Source organism: Jaculus jaculus, chromosome 4, assembly GCF_020740685.1.
Source record: "Jaculus jaculus isolate mJacJac1 chromosome 4, mJacJac1.mat.Y.cur, whole genome shotgun sequence".
Lineage (NCBI taxonomy): Eukaryota > Metazoa > Chordata > Mammalia > Rodentia > Dipodidae > Jaculus > Jaculus jaculus.
In genome coordinates this window covers 165,973,199-165,987,705 of record NC_059105.1, presented here as the reverse complement: position 1 = coordinate 165,987,705, position 14,507 = coordinate 165,973,199, and the positions used below count along the sequence as shown (strand labels likewise).

Below are 14,507 nucleotides of genomic sequence, written 5' to 3'. Positions count from 1 at the left end.
TTCAAGTATTTATTATCTTAACAACTTTAACTATTTTAGCATTATAATATACAAGGCTAAATATATATGCTTATCTTAAAGTCAATTCCTTTTTAATGAATTTCACAATTCAAACTCTGTCAAATTTAATTCTTTTTCTCTCCTGTTAGTGCCTATTAGTGCACATAGCTAGCACATATGTGTGTATTGGCAAGTTTTTCAAAATTAGCATTATTGATAATATATCCAGGGACCTTGTACTTTATTTAAACATACATCAAAAAATATTTTATTATTTAATAAAGAGTTTCCAAAACTATGATAGCTAATGGCTATTGAATTGTATAGCTCAGTTTTTTAACTCTGGGAGAAAAGGAAACACCATGAATTCTGAGCTCTGTGGTGATTGGTTGTATATAAAGAACTTATTGTGAGATGCATGATGAGAATTGTAAGAAAACATCAGATGAGAAAGGCGTCACTACTGGTGAATTTGTACAGGAGATGTCACTGCTCCCTCCACCGGCATCTCTGCCTCAGAGAAACAACAACTCGCACAGGAACTCCTCGCCATATGGGCCCCCACTTATTTTGGCATATTCACTTTGGGGGTCTTGTATCATTAATTTAACTAACAATCCCGGGTCTGGGGCTGCTGCATAGGAATTTTAAGGACCCGATTTCATGTCCAAGTCCAAGCCCAGTTTTGAGGACAGCTGAATTTCATTTTAAAGTTTACACTGGGTGAGAAAGTCTCTTCCCAAACAACACTGACAAGGAGGAACCTTTCCAAATATAAGGATGAGGTTTGAATGATGGGCAGATACTATGATGTTCCTATTAATAGTATTTCTTATACCGTATCCCCGAAGTGACATTCCAATTCCTTATTCTGAATATTTAGAGCATCTCCATAATTTTCCTTAAAAATAAGTTAATGATGAGCACTTTTTACAAGAAAAAAAGATCTATATTTGCATTTCAGATGACTTTCTTTTTATACATTCATGGGAGTGGAATTACTGGGTCAAGTAATAGAAATATACTTTAAAACGTTGATAGACATGCCTATTTTACCCTAGGGAACTTTCCACTAATTTACACTCTCAACAGGGAGATCTAAAAGTGTCAGTTTTCCTACTGTCTTGAAAATTCTGGTTATGCTCATTTTGTTAACTCCTTCCTAGTACTGCCAGCTTAAAAGATAATAATGTGTCTCTGTTCTATTTTGAATTCCTTTGATTATTAGTGAGGTTTTTAATAGTTTTCATGCATGCGAGTTTAACGAGTCCCTTTATAAAGTGAAAATCTATGTCCTTTAATACAATTTAGTTACATTTTATTGATTTTACTTACTCATTAATTTGTTGAAATATATTAGTATAATGTGACATTAAAATTTTGTCCTTTACTTATATTGTATTTCACTGCTTTGACACCTCTTTTAATTTTATACATGTATATAGTTGTGTAGTCAAATCATTTCTTTTTTTTCCTCTTTACCTTACTATTTATTATGCCAAAAAGCCTTTTATACTCTGTTTAACAACAACATTGATTACTGCTGAAATTCTTGCCTTTAATGACTATCGAATACACATCTTTTTCTTGTTCTAAATTTATTTTTATTTATTTATTCATTTATTTGAGAGAGAGAGAGGAGGAGAGGGAAAGAGGCAGATAGAGAATGGCAGTCGGGGTCTTTCCAGCCCCTGTGAACGAACTCCAGATGCATGCACCCCTTACACATCTGGCTTCTGTGGGTCCTGGGAAGTTGAACCTGGGTCCTTTGGCTTTGTAGGCAAACGCCTTAACTGCTAAGCCATCTCTCCAGCCCCAAGTACCCATCTTTTTCATGCTAAGAAAGATAAGCTCAGGGCTGGGGCTATGGCAGATTCACTAAGTGAGGGTCCTTAGCACCCTTGTAAAGTGTCGGCATTACCGGGCATGCCTCTAATCCCAACCCAGGGAAGGCAGCAGCAGGTGGGTTCCTGGGATCACTGGACAGCTAGTCTCATCTGACTGAGTTTTAGGGTTAGTAAAAGTTCATGTCCCAGGGAAATAAAATGGACAGAAATTGAGGAAGACTGCCAGTATTGACCACTGGCTCCTGTAAAGGCATAAGCATGTGCATGCACAGTTGTACACATGTATACCCACATGCACATGCACACACATCACACGTACACACTGAAAACTAAATAGAAAAGGACTTATATCATCGACAGTTGGCTCTGTAAATTTTGGGGAATTAAAAAAAAATCTAAAAAATGAGTTGAATGTCTCATACATATTTGATTAGTCATTGGGATTATCTCATAATTTCCCTTGGATGTTTTATTATTATTATTTTTAAACAAAGGTTATAGTCACATATCCCTTCTCCCCAGCTCCTCCCCTCCCTTTCCCTGCGGGCTCTCCTCAGTAGGGTTGTTGGTGTTCACTGTTGGGTAATTGGATCAGTGTCTGTGGTGGGAGGGGCTGTGCCTCAGGAGGTTTCTACCACCCTGTGGCTCTTGCAGTCTTCCAGTTCACTCTTCCACGACTTTCTCTGAGCAGAAGCAGGTACGTTATCCATCTGGCTTAGTGACAAGTTCTCTGTAGCCTCTGAGATTCTGATTTGATGTGTTTGATCAATCACAGTGTCTGTTGCTTTTCCCTGAATCCGGTTGCCAGGCCAACAGTGGGAGCAGACACATGCCACTGCTTTATCTACAAATCTCATGGGCCTTGGCAAACGTGGTAGAGGTGGAATGTCTTATGGTAGGCAGTAAGCTATCTTTTCTTAATACACACACACACACACACACACACACAATTTTTTTCTTTTCTTTTTTTTTTTTTTTTTAGTTTTTGGAGGTAGGGTCTCTCTCTAGCCCAGGCTGACCTGGAAATCCCTATGTAGTCTCAGGGTGGCCTTAAACTCAGAGTGATCCTCCTACCTCTGCCTCCCGAGTGCTGGGACTAAAGGCATGTGCCACCACACCTAGCTCAATATAATTTATTTTATTCATGTATTTATTTATAATTGATTATGTTTGAAGATGTCTTGCTTTGTCTTGTTGTAGTTAATATTTAATATTAATTATAGTTTTATTTTTAAGTTTAACCCTAATATCTTAATTATTATTTTTTATTTTATTTTGAAATAATTAAATTTTACATAAAACATAAAAAAGTAAGTTAAAGAACTCTTACATTTCCCAAAGACCCCAAGTGTTTTTATTTTTCTTAATCGTGTCTTCTTGCCAAAAATCATTATCCCGTATAGCCGTATCTCTCTACTATTCAATTCTTTTGTTGTTGCTTTTTTGAAGGTAGAGGCCCAGTCTAATCTAGGCTGACTTGGCACTCACTGTGTATTTCCAGGCTGGCCTCAACCTTACAGGGATCCTCCTACTTTTGCCTTCCCAGTGAGTGCTAGGATTAAAGGCATGTGTCACCACACCTGGCCTCCTGTGATCTTTTTAACCTGGGACCAGGGATCAAAATATCGGTTTTCCTGTTAGCTCTGGTATCTCCACTTGGCTTTGTCTGTGACGTCTGGTTACTAAGCACTCAGAAGGCCAGTTGCACAGTCTTGCAAGAGTGTGGCTGGAGTAATACCTGGAGGCGCTCAGTGCTGCTGCTGTGTCAGCTTTCCGTAGCCACTCTGTGGCAGGAGTTTGAAATCCATCCATCCATTTAACACTTTCTCTGTTTTTCTCTGCCTCCATCTCTCAAACTCATGAGTAGACTGCTGTCTCTCATTTCAACACAATCACAGTGCTCACTTCAGCTTTTCCCCCTCTATCACTATTCTTCAAGTGAGAAGAAACTGGTCATCATTATTATCCTACGTTGATTCTCTTGTTCAGTTTTCTTGAGGCTCTGACCAACTTGTGCTTCTCAACACTGGGGTAATTCCTTGTGGGGATAAGCCCTTCAGTAATGTCCCCTCACTCTGGGGCTGGCTTGCCCAGGATAGGATGCCCTCCCACTGGACATCCGCTTGCCTCATAGCCCTTTGACTAAAGAAAAAGAAAACAATAACATTGTATATTCGATATACCTGCTGTCGAGACTTGTGACTAGAATAATTTTATTTATTTATTTATTTTTAAATTTTTTTAAAATTTTTATTAACATTTTCCATGATTATAAAATATATCCCATGGTAATTCCCTCCCTCTAGAATAATTTTAAATGCCACTCCTATCTCAGGAGATTGTTCTAAAATAAATGCTCTCTTAAAGCAAACTAATAAAATGGAAGTACCCAGGGATATTGAGTACACACACACACACACATACACACACACACATAAAAAATATAAACTTTTATAAATTTTTAATATATAATTTTAAAAAAGTTGTCCAATATTTTTTAAGAGTACAGCATTTTAGGTAATATGCAGATAACATAGATACTAAAAATTATGATTACTCATAATTGGCTTTCGGTACAGTAAACACACGTTTGGAATTATAAATATGGCTTTGTAATAACTAAGGTAAACTGGGAAAACCAGAAGGTCTGCTGGTAGCTACATATGACAGTATGTAAATATAAATAAAAATAACTTGGCACTCAGAATGGATGTAGTTATAAGATCTAGCAGACACAAATTGGATATGAAATAAAGGCTTGTATTCCCAAATGTTCCTAAGGACACTCAGAAAGTGAGGAAATCCTCACAGGTTCAAGATTTGAGGCTAGCTGGACAACTGGAGCTGTCTTCTTCACATGCAGTCTGAGATCTCCTGCTGAGCCAAGAGGGCTGCTGCTCGCGTTACCATGATAACGCTGCCTCTCTTCTCTTATTATCTTTAAGCTCCCAGAAGGATAGATATAGTTTGGTTTGGACGGTGTGTAGATGTATTGTTTATTTAATTAAATAAGCAATAGGTAGGCCACAGATATATACTGAGGACTTGAAGATACTAGCTAATTATAAGTAGATGGAATTGACTTGGATAAAACTAGAAAGGCTGGGTTAGAGAGATGGCTTAGCAGTTAAGACACTTACTTGCAAAGCCTAAGGACCCAGATTCAATTCTTTAGTACCCACATAAGCTAGATGCACAAGGTGGCACATGTGTCTAGAGTTTGTTTGCAGTGGCTGGAAGCCCTAGTGTGCCCATTCTATCTCTCTCTGTATGCCTCTTTCTTTCCTTCCTTCCTTCGGTCCTTCCTTCTTTCCTTCCTTTCTTCCTTTGTTTGTTCATTCTTTCTTTCTCTCTCTCTTTCTTAAATAATAAATAAAAATAAATAAAGTACATAAAATAAAAACTTGAAAGCCTTACTACCAGGAGGATATCAAACTAAAACTATAAGAATTAACGTTCACAATTTATTTTCTTCTTCTTAGCTTTACTTTCCTACTTGGCATAATGTTGTTTTTGTTGTTAGATTATAAGCCTTATTTTGTTCATGCACATGTATGTATTTACATCTACAGGTGAATGTGTGTAAGCACATGTGGATGAAACCAAAGAATAGATGTCACCTTAGAAATGCCATCCATGATTTTTTTAAAAAATATTTTATTTAAGAGAGAGACAGGGAATGGGTGCATCAGGCTCCTTAGCTGCTGCAAATGAACTCTAGAAACACGGACCAACTTGTGCATCTGGCTTATAAGGGTCCTGGGGAATCAAACTGTGGTCCTTTGGCTTTGCAGACAAGTGCCTTAACCGTTAAGCGATCCCTCCAGCTGCCCCTCCATGCATGCTTTTTTTTTTTTTTTTTAAATACAGTTTTCTGACTGGTCAGGGTCTCACTATTGGGCTTAGATACAGACCCCTGCAGAAATCTGTCTGTCTTTATTTCCCTAGTACTGGGATTGTAAGTGCATGCCTCACTATACCAGACTTTTTTTTTTTTTTAATGTAGCTTCTGAACACAGATTCTTATGCTTGTGAGATAAACACTTTAATGACTGAGCTATTATACCAGCCTTGGTGATATTTTTAAATCTGACCTACTAACAGATAAGCAAGACGATGATGTCTGAAAAATAAACAAAGGAGTAGGAGAATTAGTAGATGTCAGTATGTAAAACACAACTGGGAATGATAGCTATCCACCAAGAATCCCAATAATCAATAGGATTAACCCTAAGAGAAAGTCTAAGTAATAAATATTTAAAATTATTATTTATATTTGAATTTGTTAAAAGCCAGAAGAGCTACAAGCTAAATTCAATTACAGTGATGGTGAAATTTTTGTGTGAAGTTTGGTAGACAATGGTCTTAAGCTAAAAAAAAAAAAAAAGGAATAACAAATGCAACAAGGGAAAAAGAAAGGGAGAGGAGGAAGAAATAAGTAATATAAGAAGGGACATAAGAGAAGGACTGAGGGAAAAAAAAATAAGGTACCATCTTAAAGTCCCATGTAATTCTTTTTTGATCATCATTAGCAATGTTTAAAAAAAAAAGCAGTAAGTCTGCCTTCTAAAATTCAAATAGTACAATTATTCCTAGATTATTCCACATAAGAAGAAGCTGGGGAGGTTGTTCAGTGGTTACAAGCACTAGCTTGAAAATCTTACCATGTTCAGTTCCCCAATACCTACATTCTGGGTTTGATTCCCCAGTGCCACATAAAGCCAAGATGCACAGAGTGGCTCAAGCACCTGCAATTCATTTGCAGAGGAAGGAGGCCCTGGCACACTTATATTCTCTCTCTCTCTCTCTCTCTCTCTCTCTCTCCTTGCAGATAAATAAATGGAAATATATTTAAAGACAAAAGAAAACAAAAACCACCCCCCAAAATTTGTTGTGGTGGTTTGAGTGTGCAATGTCCTCGATAGCCTCATGTTTTCAGTTCAGTGTCGTAGTTCATCCACATCTGATAAAACCTTGCTGGAAGGGGTTTGTAACTGGGGCTAGGCCTTGGGATATTACAACCCAGCCCTTCCTGCCACCGATGGCTAGCTCATTCTCGCTGTTTACTTCTAGCTGAAGGGACAAAATGGGATGCCCTGGCTGTCTGCTCTTCCATGCTTTCCCCGCCAGGAGGAAATTCCCCTCAAACCTGTACGTTCAAAAACACTTTCCTTCTATAAGCTGCTTCTAGTTGGATGTTTTCATCCCAACAACAAGAAGGTAACTCCTTGATTTGTTTTCATAATATTTGAGTAAATTCATCATAGCTTGTCAATACAGATATTCTAGGATTGATGAGCTATTGGCAATGTGGCTTTTATGCAGATAATTTTTGTTTTACAAGAAACTTCACTTTCACTTTTTCACATTTCTTCTTTTAGTTGAGGCAATTATGCGATTTTTATGACAAATAATAGGGACATTTCCAGTAGCCATAGGTATTATTTAAATTACAGTGTCAAGAAAAATTTCCAGGGTTCTATTTTATACAATAGTGAAATTCAAGAATCTAGTTAAAATACATTTCAAATCTCATAAGTGTTTTCAAAAATCTTTATGTTTAGCAAGTAGTGGTGGTGCACGCCTTTAATCCCAGCACTTGGGAAGGCAGAGGTAGGAGATCACCATGAGTTCAAAGCCAACCTGAGACTAAATAGTGTATTCCAGGTCAGCTGAGACCCTACCTATAAACATCAAAAACTAAAAATAAATAATAAAAATAAATAAAATAAATAAAATAAAAAATAAAGCTGGGCATGGTGGTGAAGCCGGGCGTGGTGGTGTGCGCCTTTAATCCCAGCACTCGGGAGGCAGGGGTAGGAGGATCGCCATGAGTTCGAGGCCACCCTGAGACTCCATAGTGATTTCCAGGTCAGCCTGGGCTAGAGTGAGACCCTACCTCAAAAAAAAAAAAAAAAAAAAAAAAAAAAAAAAAGCTCTATGTTTAATATTTCAGATAAGGTTATATTAATAATGTTAACCACAAGAAAACAGCATAAAAAGAGATCAAAAACTTGACTTAAAATGACACCTCCAGTTTGTATTCCAATCTAAGAATCATGCATATTTAAATTTAACACAAGACAACACTTACAATAAAAGGTAGATAGGGTACTTAAAAATGATGCTTACATTTAAAAAATATATGTCATTATTTCCTTCATATTCAAATATTCATGGAATTTCTACACAACTATCCTCATTTTGTAGATCACTATTCCCAAGGTCCAAGCCCCTAAACTAATCGTGGTTTTTGATGGGTTCTAAGGTCTAGTTTTAATTTTTACTGTTACAATCCTCCAGTACCTGCTATATAGACTTTTAGACGCAGTGGAATACAGGAACATGAGCAGGCAGGCAGTAGTAGATTGCTCTCATTGACTGTTTAGGCCCCCAGAATAGTGGCTGTTAATTTCTTTGTGGAGGTGTGAATCAATGTATTTGCAAGTGTTGGCCCATCATGGATTCTCATCCAATTGTTCTGAATGAGGTTGCAGGTGCTGGCATTTTTCCACATACAGTGAACTGAAATGTTGACTCTACTACACATTATGCATGGACAATATCTAGGGACACTTTGCATTGAATTAACACGTGTTTCCTCTATACACAGCATGTTTCAGTAAGACCGAGAAATCACTGGAGGGTGAATTTCGATCAACAAAAGGAATATTAGTGTAGAGGTCCCCCCAGACCCGAGTTCAGATTCCTACCAACCACATGATCATAAAGGAGGGGTGCAGAGGTGCATATCTTAGCACCAGGGAAACAGAGAGACAGATCACTGGATCTTGCTTGTCTGTTAATCTAGCTGAATCGCTCAGTTCCAGCTTCAGTGAAAGCACTTATCCTAAAATACAGAGTGAGCCGAAGAGATGGATCCGTGGTTAAGGCACTTGCCTGCAAAACCTAATGACCTAGGTTTGATTCCCCGGTAGCCATGTAAATCCCGTTGCACAAAGTGGTGTGTGGATCTGGTGTTTGTTTGCAGAGGCTAGAGGCCCTGGTGTACCTTCTCTCTCTCTCTCTCTCTCTCTCTCTCTCTCTCTCTCTCTCTCTGTGTGTGTGTGTGTGTGTGTGTGTGTGTCTGTGTCTCTTTCTGCTTGCAAGTAAAGCAAAAAATATAGAGGAAGTGATTAAAAATTACACCCAATGTTGACCCCTAGTCTGCATACGCACACATACACACATGCACTTACATCTATATATGCCCACATTTACACAAACATATATGCATGCTTACATGTCACACACATATATACTCAAGAGAAAATTTTAAAACGCTGTGACACCTCGAGAAGTCTGAGGCTCAAACAAGTGAAGCTGCAGACAGCCTACGAAGGAAAAGGACAGTTGAAAAACTAGGGCAGAGGGACTTCAAATGAAACCTCAAGGTGCGTGCGCCAAGGCTGACAGTCAATGACTCAAGAAAGCTGTCAAACTCTGGTCAGCAGAGACTACACTTTTTAGAAGTTTATAGAAATACTGGAGGGGCAACAAAATCACGTCCTTTTACATCATCAACCAGCCCTCCTCCACCATTATCAACACCACCATCATCATCATCGCTGCTGTCCTCACACGTGGCACCTAGACAGCAAGCTAGCGGATCCTCTAATGTAATCCTTATAATAAATGTAGCCGGAATTAATTATTTTTGAGCATTTGTCAAAGCTGACCTAAGTGAGCTGTAAAGAACATTATTTTACTCCAGAGCTGATTTAGATAGAATGAAGAAAAACAGATTAAACCAGGCAGTGCCACCATAGACCCCCACTTTCTTAGCTGCTGTTCTTCAATGTTATCTCACAGCACCTTCCAGCCAAGGGCAGCCTCACTTTCAGCTAAGGAAAATAATAGTTTTATTGAGTGGTTAATTCAAATGGATGTGCAGAAACTATGGAGGGGTGGTGAAGAAAGGACATAAAAATACTCAAAAGGCTCTTAGGTTCTGAAGGAAGGAGCTGGGCAGTGAGTTGCTGCCTACATGGAAGCAGAATTCTTTTTTTTTTTTTTTTTTTTTTCCCCTGCCATGTTGGGGATCAAGTCTGGGGCTTGAGCTGTATTCTGAGCTCTAGAAGCAGAATCTTTGATGTGTCAAAACACCATGCAGAGTTGAAGCTCTATGTAGGAATCAGTGGGAAAGTGTGAGTGGATGGCAGCCCTGACAGGCTCGAGATCAAATGCCAACAGCGTGCCTTACAGTCTCCCGGAAGTCCCCTTCCGTGATTCAGATACACGGAGCTGGCGAGTACAGGGTTTTGTTGCTCATTCTCTCTTTCAGTGCAGTGTGGGTAAGATGGAAGTGTAGGGGTTTTGAACACTGTTCAAAGCCAACAGGGAGCCTTGGGCAGGATGGTTACTAACGCTGAATTTAATCTTTTGCACAACACAATAAAATCATTCACATATACTTTCTAGTACTATTAGAATTAATGGGATAGTGAATAAATACCACGGCAATTAGCAGGGTTTTATTCTTTTTTTTTTTGTTAAAAAAAAGCCATGTACATGTATGATAATATGGTCATAATTCCACCCACCCCACCACCTTCCCTTATCCCCCTCCTTATCCGCCTTCCACTGAATCCCTCCTTTCCAACTAACGACAAGTAAAATATTTCATTTGCACCCTGTTATGATCCTAAGTTTCTGATCATGTTGTGGCTTAAAAGTATATAGAAAAACAGGTAGGGGGAAATGGAAGTTGAACATTTGGTTTTTGGTGGTAAGAACTCAGACTTAAATATAAATCTTTAAAGAAATTGTTCTTAAGGTCAATGTAAAATTATTTCAACCTAGTAGCAAAATTTCTGGATTTGATTCAAGGTCTACTTGTCTCTCAACTACTGCATGTACTTTGGCGACCTTGAGCAAATAACCGATACTTAATGACCTTCAGTTTTTTCGTGTAGAAACCAGGTTCTAATACTCAGGTTTTCCAATTATATTTATTTTAGGAAATCACCAAATCTTTTGGCCTCTAGTAATTTTCTTTTTTAAAAAAGTTTATTTGAGAGAAAGAAGGAGAAAGAGAGAGAGAGAGAGAGAGAGAGCGAGAGAGCATGAGAATGGGCATACCAGGACCTATAACCACTGCACACTTAGTCCAAAAACATGTGCCACCATCTGCATCTGGCTTATTGGGTGTACTGGGGAATCAAACCTAGGTCCTTAGGATCTTCATGAGAAGGAAAATACTTAGTAGCAGAGGCCAATAAGTTAAAAAGGAGATATAAAGGGAAGAGAAAGGAAGGGAGGAGGGTACTTAATAGGTTGTTATTTTATATATGCAAGTGCATAATGAGATGGGGAGGTAATATGATAGAGAATGGAATTTCAAAGGGGAAAGTGTTGGGGGGGAGGGTATTACCAAGGGATATTTTTTATAACAATGGAAAATGTTAATAAAAATAAAATAAATAAATAAATATTAAAAATAAATAAATGAATAAATAAAAAATAAAACAAACCTAGGTCCTTAGGCTCTGTAGGCAAGTGGCTTAACCACCAAGTCATCTAGCCTCCTGTACAGTCTTTCAAATGGCAATAAAAGATGTAAAAACACTAAAACTGAAGAAATATCATGATCAAGATTTGTTTCCTAATTATGACCCATTATAGGGAAATCTATTTATAAAACATACCAAAACTTAACAGGAGTAAAAATCCCTAGGTAATCTCAATAACCAGGCTTTACCCAAAATCGGATGTAAAGAACCTTAATCACCCCAGTTCGCATTCTTCCCTCTGCCACTGAAGCAGGCAGACGGTCTTGTGTTCTGCGACAGGCAGGAGAGAGGGCGCGGGCTTGTGGATCCGGAATTGTCACCCACATATGCAGATCACTAGCTATGATGCTCACCAAATGTTGTTTGTTTTTGTATGTTTTGTTTTGTCCTGACATCAAAACCCTAGGGCTGGAGAGATGGAAGTTAAGGCGCTTGCCTTCAAAGCCTAAGGACCCGGGTTCGATTCCCCAGGACCCACGTAAGCCAGATACAAAAGGGCGTGCATGTGACTGGAGTTTATTTTCAGTGTCTGGAGGCCCTGATGCAATCATTCTCTCTCTCTCTCTCTCTCTCTCCCCCTACCTATTTCTGTAACTCTCTCTCTCTCAAATAAAAACAAAAACAGAAAAAAATGCTTAAAAAATCTCAACCCTAGTGTCTCTTGTTAGGCTCAAGCACTCTCCACTGAGCGACCAGAAAAAACAAACAAAAAAAAACATTTATGCTTAGACTGTGTTTGGAACTTTGCAAACCAATATATGCATTGTACGGTGAATAAAATGTAGCTATCAGCCATTGCGAATGGATGAAGATAGAGGTCACATGACTAAGCCACTCTTGTACCAGGCAGATTCTCATATATTTTATCCCAGAATCACTACAAATTGGAGGATCTAGGAAAGCAAATCTTTATATGCTGCTGCAATCGATTTTTATAACACATCAGCAGAGGCTACAATCAACTTTACCACACACTGACTGCAGTGGAATATAGGCAGAAGCCCTAGGACCATACCTTTCTTCTATTAAATTTACATAAAATTATAAGTCAGGAAGAGATGACCGCATCCCTAATATTTGCTAGTTCTTAGATCCTTCCTGATACATGGATGGGAATTGCTGGTGGTTTGACGTGGCTGGCCATAAAGTTGTACAGCTTATCTGCTTTGCTTTCATTCTGCAATTAAAGAAAAGGGGCCCGAGGAAGCTGAGTTTGGAGGCACGTCTTTGCCACGTAGTGTTTGTTCTGTAGAACTGAAATGGAACCTAGAAAGAATTTGTCCCTTATGACTTTGCATTTCCTGGTCTTTAGACTTGCTCATCGGAGCTCGTTATTAAGTAAGGACACAAGCTCTACAGAAAGTGGAACAGACAAGAAGGTATCAAGGCCTCTGGGAATTTTCATTTTTCCAAAAGTGCTTGCTATCATAAAACAGATAATTAGTGACAACCTTCAGGGCAAGGACAGCTAAAGGCAAACATTTTAGTCAGTAAAGCATGACCTAATAGGGCATCAAGTCAACTTCCCAAGCTTCTAAGCAGTACAGGTATTATAACCTTATTTTACCTTGTTCTTATAAAGATGGTTTTGTGGTATTTTTGTTTTTGTCAGAATTCATTAAAGAAAGCCTCACCAAAACTGGCGCATAGTAGCCATGGTATTCCCTCTATTCTTAGTTCTCCTATTTTAAACCTATCAGCTAGAAAGGAAATGTATTCTTAAGCACAATAATATATTTGGATAAAATAATATATTTATATATTAAACGTATTTTTTGCAGAAAGGACATTGCCAAAAGCAATGGTACACCATGGTTGTTCTTCATGACCATCTCTCTCTTAACCATCCACTTATCACACCCTTGTCTTACCTTGCACGATCAAGTAAACTTGGGAGGTCTTGGGCTCATGCTGTGTCTGAACGGAGCACGTGTACGAACCCTCATCATAGACATCCACCTTCTGGATTCGGAGGCTGTATTCCAGAGAGTGGCGCTTCTCCAGCTCAACCCGGGGGTCCAGAGACCACTTGTCATGTCCAGCAAAGATGATGCCAGAGCGGTTCAGCCAGGCCACCTTCGAGTTCCTGTCTTCTACAACGCATCTGACAGAGCAGAGTAACCGTGTTAGTGCCTCACCCATATCCGCATCCGTTTTCATTCTCTGCATGGTCAGACTCAACAAGTCCAATCAAGAAAAATAATTATATGCATAATGAATTGTTGCCATGACATTTCTTGACATGCTGAGCAGCTTTACTACCCTTTAAGATCTAATCACCATCCAATGGACAAATGTCACTACACTCGAGTCAGTTCAGTAAGCAGCAATCTGAATGTGAGTAATGCCAGCCAATCCAGTTAAACGAGTATTGACTTCCCACTGAATTATGTTCCTCTTGTTTAGAAAAGGTCATTCACACAAAAATCTGTCTGCTTAAGTAATTATAAGAATCATACCATTGATATTGTGACACTTTTACTCCATCTCAAACTGCATTTGCTTTTTTGTGAGTATTTTCCGTCATCTTGCAAATATTGCATGATAGTGGTTTCGAGTTTTACTCTGATGCTATTAAGAACTAAACTAGCATTCAGAGTGCCCTGGTGACCCACAAGAACTTGGAATGAGAAGTATGTTCATGGCCAAGGGGAAGACAGTAGATGTTGCATCAAGAGAATGAAAGCAAACATCTGGCTTAAGTCTTATTCCAGCTGCTGCAGGCAGTTGGTTGTTACATGGTGAGATACTTTGCTACCATGATTTCTGGTCATATCAAATAAGTTCAGTATTTCATGGGAGATTAATAAAGTATACCTGCGCTTCGCATTCCTAAGATAAATGCTAAATAAGGAATTGGAGTGACTTTTTAGAGGAAGTGGCAAGAGCCACTTTCTGAGACGTGAAAGATGGAAGCAGTAAACAGAGACATAGGCTATGGAGAAAGGAGAGGCGCTTCATGGTAAATGTCATTGCCCCTTCAATGTTTCAGAAGAAAAATCAGGAAAACAGAATCTGACTCCTTTCTACATATGCCTCACAAAATTCATGTCTTATCCACGGGGGGTCAGCAGACCCTGCTCCCAGCTTCAGGATGATGCTCAACAGTCTGGGGCATAAGACTGACCGAATCAGTCAGAGCCATGAC

At 38.8% G+C, this 14,507-nt stretch overlaps 1 protein-coding gene across 3 annotated transcripts in view; it reads right to left on the bottom strand.

Moving 5' to 3' along the window:
• Nucleotides 1-14,507, bottom strand: part of LOC101603243 (limbic system associated membrane protein) — a 2,270,239-nt gene that overhangs the window by 295,623 nt on the left and 1,960,109 nt on the right. For all 3 annotated transcript variants that reach the window (XM_045146785.1, XM_004666854.3, XM_004666855.3), the window contains one exon: nt 13,231-13,463. In XM_045146785.1, coding sequence (XP_045002720.1) covers nt 13,231-13,463 — 233 coding nt within the window. The remainder of the gene's footprint in view (nt 1-13,230; nt 13,464-14,507) is intronic.